This window comes from Nothobranchius furzeri, chromosome 16 (genome assembly GCF_043380555.1).
Source record: "Nothobranchius furzeri strain GRZ-AD chromosome 16, NfurGRZ-RIMD1, whole genome shotgun sequence".
NCBI classification, from domain to species: Eukaryota; Metazoa; Chordata; class Actinopteri; order Cyprinodontiformes; family Nothobranchiidae; genus Nothobranchius; species Nothobranchius furzeri.
The window spans coordinates 46,559,638-46,572,278 of NC_091756.1; the positions used below are offsets into that span (position 1 = coordinate 46,559,638).

General features: G+C 38.4%; 1 protein-coding gene across 6 annotated transcripts in view; it reads left to right on the forward strand.

Moving 5' to 3' along the window:
• Positions 1-12,641, forward strand: part of sdk2b (sidekick cell adhesion molecule 2b) — a 434,582-nt gene that overhangs the window by 361,600 nt on the left and 60,341 nt on the right. For all 6 annotated transcript variants that reach the window (XM_015962803.3, XM_015962806.3, XM_015962807.3 and 3 more), the window contains exons 8-12: positions 851-934; positions 1,115-1,309; positions 5,927-6,043; positions 6,413-6,580; positions 6,886-6,988. In XM_015962803.3, the coding sequence (XP_015818289.3) occupies positions 851-934; positions 1,115-1,309; positions 5,927-6,043; positions 6,413-6,580; positions 6,886-6,988 (667 nt within the window). The remainder of the gene's footprint in view (positions 1-850; positions 935-1,114; positions 1,310-5,926; positions 6,044-6,412; positions 6,581-6,885; positions 6,989-12,641) is intronic.

The window sequence follows — 12,641 nt, forward strand, 5'->3', positions numbered from 1 at the left end:
TTAAAACTTGCTGTGTGAAACAACTCAATTTGAATTATACATAACAGTTGGAATTTATTGATGAATGAAAATGTTTTAAAAATCTTTAATTTAAAATTAAAGAAGGAGCTTCATTGGCAATATTCAAAACTTCTAGTTACAATTTATTGGCAAACAAGCAAAAATAGAATAATTATTCCTTTTAGTCGCATTTTCCAGAGTCTTCACGCACGCACGCACGCACACACACACACATGTATGAAATATATATATATATATATATATATATATATATATATATATATATATATATATATATACACACACACATATCATATACATAGAGTGGTTTACAAACATTTACATGCACAAAAAACAGACAAATAGGCCAAAAGGAAAACTTCTGTATTTAGGTTTTCAATCTCAAAGTAAGGAAATGTTAGGAAATCGATGCAAATCTTCCTAGTTTCAGTAAATGACTCGAGCAAAAGCGTAGCTGTGAAGTTGTGAGGCAGTAACGGGAAAACGTTATTGATTTAAAATGGAGGAAACTAATGGTTGGCCTCAAGAAACAGTTTAATAGCATTGCTCGAGCCACTTTGATCCCATCCCACTGAAACACTTAGATGTTTTTTCAAGGTTGGGATGTGACTTAAAGCTGAAGGTGAGTGAATGTTTCCCTCCAAACTGCTGACTAGGACTTAGCTCTCCCCTTTTTTCTGTAAAGGAAAAAAATTATGACTTTTTTTTGTCATTTTATGATATTTAAAGTAATATTTTCTTAGCTCACATAATGATCATCTTGTTCAACATCTTTAACTCCATTGTTTGCTATTTCCTTCCTGTTTTATGTTTTATTTCATTCTGTCAGAGCCACCACAGTTTGTAAAGGAACCAGAGAAGCACATCACAGCTGAGATGGAGAAGGTGGTGGATATTCCCTGTCAAGCCAAGGGTGAGCACTCTGTGCATACATACGTCTTCAGTTCAGTGTCAGAATGTCAGGACTTGTTAGATAAACCCTGTCAGAGGAGACCTGTTTAACATTTGTTGAATTTCAATGAATTCATGCTGAAATGGGCCATAAAACAAAGAATAAGACTTACTGTCTGTAATCCTTTTTGACCCTCTGCAGGAGTTCCCCAGCCAGAGATTGTGTGGTACAAGGATGCATTACCCATCGACCCGGTGAAGATGCCCAGATACCGGGTTCTGGTGGGAGGAAGCCTGCAGGTCAACGGGCTGCTGCCTGACGACACGGGCATGTTTCAGTGTTTTGCCCGAAACTTGGCAGGAGAAGTTCAGACCAACACGTACCTGGCTGTTACCAGTAAGATGCTGTTGTGACTAATAATGCAGCTGATATGGATGTTTTGTTGAAACACGCTTTTATATCTTTCACAAAAACACATTAAATCCTCATTTAGCTTACCTAAGCTGTGTCATATTCTCAGATGACAAGATGTAATTACTTCCCAGAAATGGAAATGATTCTTGAATAAGAAAGAGAGAGAGATTAAAGCCAGCAACACTTTTATCATAATCAATATATATCAGGTATTAACAGAAAATCAAACTGTTACCTCTTGTTTATTTACCTGGACAAATGTAAATACATCCATTTGATCACATGTTCAAAACGTTATTGCTGTATTAGTGACTGAGAAACATTTCCTTTGCAGGTTATCACAGAATGATGTCACAATAACTATTTATTTATTGCCTTTGATATATTTATAGATGAATGACACATCTCCATTTATTTCCATTTTAAATGTTTAGTTGTTGCTGCGTTTAGCCAGAATTTGCACGGCCCCAGTGTGTGGCTGAAAGTCCTTCCTACTCATGTTCACATAAAAAATGCTAATATATATATATATATGTATATATGTATATATATATATATCAGAAATATATAGTCTGAGGTGATGGTTTTATATTTTTTGTCAGCAAAATATCCCATTCTTGTAGGTGGAGGAGGCGGGGCCTAAAGCTGATACTGCAGCCTGCCACTAGGGGGCATTATGATTTCTGTCAGCTGTCTAGGCCTTAGAAATATATATATATATTCCTGACTTAAAACAATGAAAAGAAGTAGTAGGGCTCCTTTTAGACAAAGTTTGAGCAATCTGAATTTATAAACCTCAGAAACGGATCAGGATCCAGGTTTTAAATTAAGCTTTGACAAATAATAAAAAAAATAGTGAGAAACCAAAGAAAAATGTAATGTTTTGTTTAATACTAAAGAACTCCAATACATAAAGAATGTGTAATGTACAGACATGCTCTCATTGAATGTCTGATGATAGCTGTGTACTTATTGACCAATAAAACAACTTAGTGAAGCTGAGTTTGCTGCATCTCCCTTATCTCTGAAACAAGAGTGAATTTGTAGAAGATTTTTTATCTGAGCTCGTGTCACTGCTGGAATTTGAAAATCAATGGTAATTGTACTCTCGCTGTGCGTCTTTTCAGTGAATTTCTGACATGTAATTTTCTTCACTGCTTTGCACTTCCTGCTGCTTTCACTCCACACCTTGTTATCAGAATTCATAATATTCAGAGTCACTAAATCACTCTTTCCATCCCCATTTTCATCTCTTTCCCTGACACCACTGCCTCTCCTTTTCTTCCATCCCCCAGATTCTATCTTACCATCTTGCATGCATGTTTCCACTTCTCCTGTTTCCTGAGATCCGCTGTGTTCCAGAAACAAACCCTCTGTTCCTGCTTTCTTTTGGGAGAGATGCATTTTCCTGTCGTCTTAGAAAGGGTTTGATTGATTTTGTGTCACAAACAGGGATTATAGCTAATTTTTAAATGTTTTCTCTTTCTAGTTGTTCTGTCAGTGTTTCCTTTTATTTGCTAAGTTTCTAGGTGGGAACGAAAGTCCAGAGGTGGACTTGGGTAGTTGTCTTGAGTTTCAAGAGACTAAATAAAATTTACTTTAATTCAGAATGTTTGCAGTTAATCAGTTAAAATGGGTTTAATGTGTATGTGGGCAGTAAGGATCTAAAAAAAGATGGTGTTTACATGCATAATGATAAAAAGGGAAGAAAATAGAAAAGTGGAAATTCCATTTTTGGTTCTTTTTAAAACACAGGAAAGGTTTCTCTTTACCTTGCTGACAGTTTCGTTTGCTGACTGCAAAACATCCTCAGAGCTGACACTGATGGTGGCGTCACTTGGCAAAAGAACTAAAAAAGATTATAATAGAAGAAACAACATACTCATCTCACATGACGTCACATCCCTGTTCACAAAAACACCAACCCAAAAAAAAAACCATAGACATAGTAGTTAACAGAATCAGACAGGACAAGACTTTACACAAAAGAACAAACCTCACAGCAGATGGCATAGCACAACTGATAGGACTGGTAGCTAACTCCACTTACTTCACATACGATGACATAATATACAAACAACTGGAAGGCTTCGCCATGGGTAACCCGTTATCAGCCACCCTGTGCGAGTTTTTCATGGAAGACCTGGAACAAAAAGCTATAGCCACTGCCCCCCCCCCCCCCCCCCCCCCAACTGCAAAATAAAATTATGGAAACGCTACGTAGACGACATACTGGAAATCATACCAAAAGGACAAACCGAAACACTAACACAACACTGGAATAACATTGATGACACAGGCAGCATAAAGTTCACTTATGAGTCAGAAACAGAAGGCAGCATAGCATTTATGGATATGAAAACAACCAGGCAGACCGACGGGACCCTAAACATAAACACATACAGGAAACCAACACACACAGACCAATATCTATTATGGACATCAGAACACCCTACCATACACAAAATGTCAGTAATCAGAACATTATATCACCGAGCAAACATGATAACAGAAGAAAGAGACCATAAACAAGAGGACAAACACATACAACACACTTTAAAGACCTGCGGATACCCGACATGGGCAATAAACGAAGGAAAACAACAAACAACAACAGAAAGAAAAGAACAACCAAAGCAAAGAACCAGAAATCCAGAAAGACAAGAACCAAAACCAGTGATAACCTTACCATACATCAAAGGCATAACAGAAAAAATAAGAGCAACAATGAAAAAACACAACATAAACACACCAACAAAACCATACACAAAAGTTAGAAACAGACTAGTGCACCCAAAAGACAAAATATCAGCTGGACAAAAATGTGGAGTCATCTACGAAATCCCATGCAAAATATGCAATAAAACATACATAGGAGAAACCAGACGCCAACTTAACACACAAACAATAGAACACAGAAAGGAGTGTGAGAAAGCGGCAAGTCGAAAACACACAAGAGCAGCAAAAGAAGAAGCAGAAAGCACAATAAAGAAGTCAGCCATAACAGATCACTGCACAAGAGAAAACCATATAATGGACTGGGACAACACAAGGATCATAAACACCGAACAACAGAAATACAAAAGATGGATAAAAGAAGCTATAGAGATAAGGAGACGTAGATGCGGGACCATGAACAGAGACGATGGTGTCTACACATTGGATTGCGCATGGGACTGCATCATCGGAGAGGGGAGAGCGGGCAGGAGAGGGCGACAAAGTCCTCTGCTGCCCGTGGATAAACGGAGTAGGAAGTGACGCCACCATCAGGGTCAGCTCTGAGGATGTTTTGCAGTCAGCAAACGGAACGGTCAGCAAGGTAAAGAGAAACCTTTCCTGTGTTTTAAAAAGAACCAAAAATGGAATTAGAAACTAGACACAGTAAGACCACACCAAATATGTTTAAAGAAAAGAGGAACATTTTTGCAAAACTAACATATTGAAAACTTTCACTTCGGCCACTGAAACACAAGCTAGAACCAGGAGCTGTAAGAAGTTTGCATTGTTAATGCTAATTGAGACAAGGTACTAGTTCATACCATTTAAAGGTGGTGTGCAGAAAAACTAATTACCTCTATTATGAAAAGCATATGAAGAATGGAAAGACATTTTATCATCCATTAAAATGGATATTCTAGGCAGTTTTTATTTTCTTCCAATTGGAAATGGACTTTTCAGCTTTAATTAAAAAAGTTTCATAAATTAGAAAAAAGACATTTACATATATTTCACATAATTTAAACATAAAAGGAACTTGTCAAAAACCATTTTGAATGTGAATTAGTCATAAAATGATGAGTTGTTTCAGTAAAATGTTAAATATCTTAGATTTCTAGAAGAAACTTGATGTAACTTCAATCATAAAATGGCTAAAATGAAAACAATGTGCTACAAGTGCCCCAGCCCCAAGTGTCTTTTTCGGAAGGCATTCCTTCTTCACTTATCAAATATTAAGCATTGTTGATATTTTACTGATGGCCAAACTGTATGTTGAAACTGAATACAACACTGTTGTGAATGAAATGAGAGAAGCTGTTGCTGTCTCTGCAGCAGCTTAGAAAACCATCAAAAAAGTGTAGTTGTAGAGAAATATTTTCTCTCAAATATAATCTTGTTGAACAATTTGAAAATGGTTTTGTTGAGGCAGAGATCATGTAGTTTGACAGTTTCTGGTGCATTAGCTCTGCTTATCTCAAACACGCTATGACCTAAGAAAAATAAAACAAACAATAAATAAATACATGAATAAATAAATAAATAAGGCATAAGACTTTTCAAAAGATTAATAGTTGATTAAATTGTGGGTTAGGGTTTATTGATGCATCCGTTTTAGGATCAGGTGTCTTAAATGGCGCCTGCATTTGGTTCCTTTATGTTACTAATTATTTTCACTGAAACAAAGGTTAGAGTTTTAACCTGCAGTCATAAAAACAAGACAAATGTAGCAATAGGCAAGTAGGGCTTAGATAAATCTGTAATGAATGGGTGCAGTCATTTGGAACAGGGTACTGACTAAATGCTGGAGTGCCTCTCACCTCTCACACTCTCTTGTGACTGTACGTTTTATTCCGTATGTGTCTGTATTTTGTATCCCTTCAGGCATTGCACCGAACATCACAGCCGGACCTTCTGACAGCACCGTGATCGATGGCATGTCAGTCATTCTGCACTGTGAAACCTCTGGAGCTCCAAGACCAGCTATAACCTGGCAGAAAGGTCTCTCTCTCACACACACACACACACACACACACACACACACACACACACACACACACACACACACACACACACACACACACACACACACACACACACAGATTATGACTTCTGTTATCCATTGCACACAAGACTGTGTGGCTTAACAAATATATTCTGATTAGATTCCCTTTTGCAGGATTTAAGGATTTTCATGTTGCATCCCAATAGAAGATCAGGAAAAACTCCCTTTTGCTTTTCACAATCCACCAGCTTCTATTCTTAAATCCCTCAATAGTTCATTTTTTAAAACATTTCTTCCATTCTTTGACATTTTTCCCTCTCCTTTCTCATTAGTGTCTTTTTCTTCTGCCTGTTTGCATAATGAAGGTGAGCGCGTGTTGGCCAGTGGTTCGGTACAGCTGCCCAGGTTCACTCTGCTCGAGTCTGGCAGTCTGCTCATCTCTCCGTCTCACATCTCCGATGCCGGGACGTACACGTGCATGGCGAGCAACTCCAGGGGCATTGATGAGGCGTCCGCTGACCTCGTAGTGTGGGGTAAGGGAAAGGACACAATTAAGGACTTTAGCATCTTATTAAAAATAACTTCTGATGTTCTGTAAGGGAAAGTAAATCTGAGAGGCATCTCCAGTGAGAATATCTATAAGAAAGACACTTTTACTTCTTTCATTTCAAGGAATCATTGAGGTGTATTTTTTTCTGACAAGCCATCAAGAAATAAATCACAATCCCCAGCACGTCATTTCTACTGAAATGAGTTTTCTGAAATTCATTTGCCTTTTTTTTTTTTTAGCTTTGTCGGCTCTTCCTTATTCCCTAAAATCTTTGATTTGTCACCACAGCTCGCACTCGGATTACCACCCCCCCACAGGACCAGAGTGTCATCAAAGGTACCAAAGCTATCATGACCTGTGGAGTCACACACGACCCCAGTGTCATCATCAGGTAAGCGTGCGTTCACCAACATGGAGGGGACTCATGTCCTTACAAGTGTACGGCTGAGGTGCAGAAAACTGGTTAAAAGGAAAACAAATCATGTTAAAAAAGGGGGAAATCCTCCCTGAAATTTAAAATGTTCAAATATTTAGGTGAGTGCCCTGTAAAGGGCTAGTTAATCTGTATTTTCTTTTATTTATTGTATAACTAATCAAATTCAGTTAGTTTTGAAGCAGTTTTTCAACACAACATTGTAAATCCATCAATCTGAATACAGTCATGCTTTTTATAAAGAAAACAAACAGAAAAACATAACACACAGGGTTCTTGCGAGAGCTTTAAATCTTTGAAAATGCTCATGTTTTATTCATATTTCAAGGTTTTGAAAGTATCTGACTTTTTAGCACAGTTCATTAAATTGTTACTAAAATTTGTTGTATGACAAATATTGTTAGTTTTAAGAGATTAGGAGGTGAAAAAATGGTTTTAAACTCAAATGTTGATTCATCTGAGCAATAAATGATGGAAAAGCTTGAAAATTCCTTTGAAAGTGGTCAAAAATGAAATTGAAAACAGTGTGAAAACCACAGATCAAAGCACACATGAACAAGTGTCTCTTTCCACTAGTAATTTATTTTATACTTACTAGATTTTTACTTAGTCTGGTCTAGTTTCAAAATCCACAGATTTAAAGTTAGGTTAATGTTTGTTAAGCTGTGGAAATGATTCTGGATGTGAATCAGCTGTAGACAAACATCCTGAAGGTTCAGTCGTTTATAATATTTTGTAGTTTATAATATTTTGTAGATTGATTTTGATGTAAGTATGAAAGTATTAGAGACTGAGCAAAAATGTTAATGCACACAAATTAATGCTGCTGGAAATATTTTACATACTGCGATAATCAAACTGTAACATTCTGTTTCGTGATTTATAATAGATAAATCAGTTATGTTTTGGTGACAAAAAGGGCTAAAATGTTTGAAATGCACGTTCACATTTCTAATTAGGGCTAATGATGTTACAATAATTCATTAGCTAATAACGTCAGCCTTTGTTGTTGTTTTTAAGAGCGCTTAAAAAATAGTTTCGCAATTAGCACAAAGTGTGAAGGACCCTTAATGTGAAGGAGCATCTGGCGGTTAAAATCCATCCTGTGGTTGACACACACACACACACACACACACACACACACACACACACACACACACACACACACACACACACACACACACACACACACACACACACATTAGACTCTCATCAAACACATGAACTATAGTTTCACACATTCACCTACCGACAAGGCCATATGTCACATGGAACGTGTTAAATACCTCCACATTTCAGCTGTCACAAAGCCATAGCAGCTTTTTTACTGAGTTTTTACTGAGCTGCAGCCTTGTGCCCAAAGATCAATAGAATATTACGTCCCTTTATACCTAAACGAAAACGCCACATCTGAAGCTGCTTTTGAGCTGGGTAGTTCTGATAAATGCCAGTTCACTGTTTGATATGCAGCCATTAGGAGTTATGATGTCCACGCAGGTCACCTCTGATGGGGGAGTTTCAGGAGACACAGGAAAGGAGATGAAATGCTTCACTAATACATATTCATCTTCGGATGCAGTTAAATAAAAGAAAATCATTTCCTCTGTGTACTCGTGGCTCTGCTGTTAAAAAGAGTTCACCTCTAATCTACAATCGAAGTGTGCTGTGGTCAGCGTTTCTCTTTCCTGGAGTTGGTAACAAATTCTTGTATGAGGAGGTTTTGGAATTCATATCAAAACTAGGTGTAAGAGAAATGGATTGAAAATAATGAAAGATAGATAGATAAATAAACTATTGTCCACCTTGAAGTGAGGCAGAAATTCGCCTTTGACATGGCTCACCTTACAATACAATCCATATCACATTCACACAAGTACATAAAAAGACAATTAAAAGGTATTAGAACGTTATCATCGTTTAAAAAATACTTTAAGAATTCTAAATTGTAATTGCGGTGGGAACAAATGATTTCTTATAGACACCTTTCTTGGCCAGTGGAACTCTGTGCCTCCTTCCTGATGCAACTAGCTGAAAATGTGGGTTCAATGGATGGGTTGAGTCTGCACTGATCAGGGTAGCCTTCCTGTGTGCTGCTCGCTTGTGAAGAACAGAAAGTGGGATCTGAGGTGAACCTGTAATTTTTCTGCCTAATTTAACAATGCGAGAGAGTTGTGTTTTGTTTTTAACTGTAAGAAAGTTATACCAAGCTGTAATATTTAAAGTTAGAATGGATTCAATCAGTGATTCATATACAATTGTTAGGATGTCATGTTCACATTGAGTGCTCTTAGCTTCCTTAGCAGGTGGAGTCTTTGCAGCGCTTTCTTGTAGACACCATTGCTGTGATTTGCAAAGGACAGGTGGTCATCAATTTCTGTTCCCAGATACCGGAATGACTGAAGCTGCTCCACAGGCTGACCCTGTATGCTGACGGGTTTGAACAGGGATGTGTCTGCCTCACTGACTGCCCCACAGCACATTTCTTTAGTTTTTGAGATATTCAGCCCCAGGTGAAAGTCTTCAAATGTCTGGACCAGATTGCTGACCGCCTGCTGATATTTAGACAGGTCCTCCGATGTCTTCACTGATGCCACCAGTGCCATGTCGTCTGCATACTTATACAGGGCCATTCTCTCACTATGGCACCGGATGTTGTTTGTGTAGACTGAGAAAAGCACTGGAGACAAAACACAGCCTTGTGGCAGTCCAATGCTAATGACACTTTTCGTGGATTTAAATCCTCTTAAAAACACTTGTTGTGGCCTGTCTTTCAAAAAGTTGTGGATCCATAAAAGCAGCATTGTTTGGACATGGAGATCTGAAAGCTGTCCCAGCAAAATGCTGGTGTCTACTGTATTAAATGCAGAAGAAAAATCCATGAATTATTGTGTATGGTTGTGTAGAGTCCATGTGTTTAGTGACAGCATTTAGAAGTGTGAGACTTGCATCCTCTACACCACATTTTGCCTTGTAAGCAAATTGTAGGGGATCCAGCTGGTCTGAGATGCATTTTGTCAAGTGTCCTCCCACTACCCTTTCCACGCATTTGTGCAGAACTGATGAAAGGGCCACAGGTCTAAAATCCCCCAGTTCTTTTGCATGAGCTTTCTTGGGGATCAGAATTATCGTAGAATCTTTCCATTGCTCTGGAACACAGCCAAAGTCCAGAAGGAGCTGGAAGAGTCTGGTGAGTACCCCACCTAGCTGGGTGGAGCATTCTTTCAGAACCCTACCATGGAGCCCATCAGGGCCAGAGCTCTTGTATGGGTTGATGCAGCGCAGGATGGTGTTGACCACCTCCTTGCTGATGGTCAGTGCAGGTTCAGTGAGGCTGTGGGTGGGGGAGGCCCAGGTGGAAAGCGGGCCAACGCTGTTGAAGCGGGCAAAAAAGACGTTCAGCTGTTCTGCCAATGAGATGGAGTCATGGCAGTTGACTAGCGGGGTCTCAGAGTCTCTTCCCATCATGATGTTCAGGCCCTGCCATGCCTTTCGTGCATTTCCAGAAGTGAGTTGGTGCTCCACATTCTGTGTTTGTTTCCTTTTTGCAAGGATGGCTCTCCTGTTAAAGTCTTTCTCCAGCACCCTCACACGCTCTTCTCCACCAGGCACATTTTAAGTTCCTGTGTGATCCACTTTTTGTTGTTTGGGTGCATTTTTATTTGCTTGGTAGTTGTGACTATTTCTTCGCAAAAGAGAATATATGAGGTCATTACATCTGTCAACGTATTCAGATTGTTTCCACTGTCATTAAAAAATAGGTCCCAATCGGTCATTTCAAAACAGCCCGTTAATGCTTCACTCGAATCCTCATTCCAAACTTGGATATTTTTTGTTACCACTTCCCCTGTCTTCCATTGTGACCTGTATTTTGGTAGTAGTAAGATTACATTGTGGTCTGATCTACCAAGAGGTGGATGTGACCTTGAGATGTATGCATTTGGGATGTTGCCATAACACTGGTCTAGTATCTTGCTCAAATAGACAAATCTACCTCAAATACTGATAGTTTTGCTTGTGAATGAGCTTGTAATGCAAATTTGACAGCTGTGAAAATGTTTATGAAGCAATGCTTGAGATAACTGGTGTGAAATTGAGTTTTAAAAAGGCAGCAAGTCATCTTGCTCCTGGTGGGCTCAGACTAACCTTTCCATTCTGGAGATAAAAGAATTTTTGTTGTTGTTGTTTTCTTTCAAAACTGAGGCCTTTTATGAAGTTGCCAAAAGTTTTGGGAACTAGGGCTGGGAAATAAATCGAAAATGTTTTGTTATCAAAATTTCTGACTTTTATCGTAATAATTTTTCCCATGTCAATGAATTTGATAATAAAAAATGAAAAGTTGTGTGTAGGTTGGCAAAGTTCATGTCCCTTTAAGAAGCTCCCTTTAAGAAGCTGTACCACCTTGAGTCATATAAAAATGTGACTCATCGTAATACATGTGACAGCCCCATCTAGTGGACAATTTGTGTTTCTGCGCATACCTGTAGTTATCGTCCATTTATCGTTATCGAGTTGAAATCCTCAATATATTGTGATATTAATTTTAGGCCATATCGCCCAGCCCTACTACAAACCCAAGGCATTCAGGGGATCCAATAAAAACCTGGATGATGTCACTGTTGGGCAAAAACCTTTAACTTTTCAAGAGATAAACACTTTTCATTAAATGATCTGGTCATAATTTACATGCATTTTTTGACTATTTCTTTGGTCATCCATGAAAACCACAGATGGATGTTAAGGCTGATCTACAGTCGATAAATTATTAAGCACAAATAAAATGATGAAAGATGGAGATACAAGGTTGTTGCTTGTCTGGAAGGATGAAACCTAACTGGTCTGCACAGAGTCCAGACTCCAACCTTCCTGAATACCTTTGGGATGAATTAGAGCAGAGACTGTGAGTCAGGCCTTTTCAGCCAACATCGCTGACTGGCCTCAAATGGTCAAAAAGTCCTACAAAATCTCTAAACCTTACAGAAACCCTTCCCAGAAGTGTTGAAGCCATTAAAGACAAACAGGCTAACTCATTCTAAACTGTACTGATTTCAAATGAGACCTCATTAAAGTTCATTAAAGGAAGGTAATACAATACTTCGATCAATAGTCAATGGGTAAGATCATAAGGACTTTTATTCATAATACAAAACACACAAAGACATCTCAACCAGGTCATGTTTGGTAATGAGTCTGGTAAATAAAGTTTGAAACAAAACTGGAGGTGTGTTCTGTTAATTTTCATTAAGTTAATGCTGTTTATAGTTTTCACCTGAAATACTTCCTTCAACTCAGTGACAAGTCAACCTGAGCAACTCTCCAGTCTCTTCACACCCAGGAGAGTTACAGTAACAATCTCTAGCTTCATCTTCTTGTAATCAAAACTGTAACTCTGAGGAAAAATAACCACGAGTCAGTGGATAGATGTCACTGATGTTTTTCAGAAATTACTCTAATGTTTTGGAAGTGAGTGAAATAAAGACAACTGCAGTTTAATGAACTGCTGCAATCAAAATGTCCAGGGGACAACAATCTGACCAGAGCTCCACATACGGACTCCAAGTTTAGGAGCTGAAGTAAAAAGTTTGAAGTCAACCTCAAAAGCTCTCACTGTGGT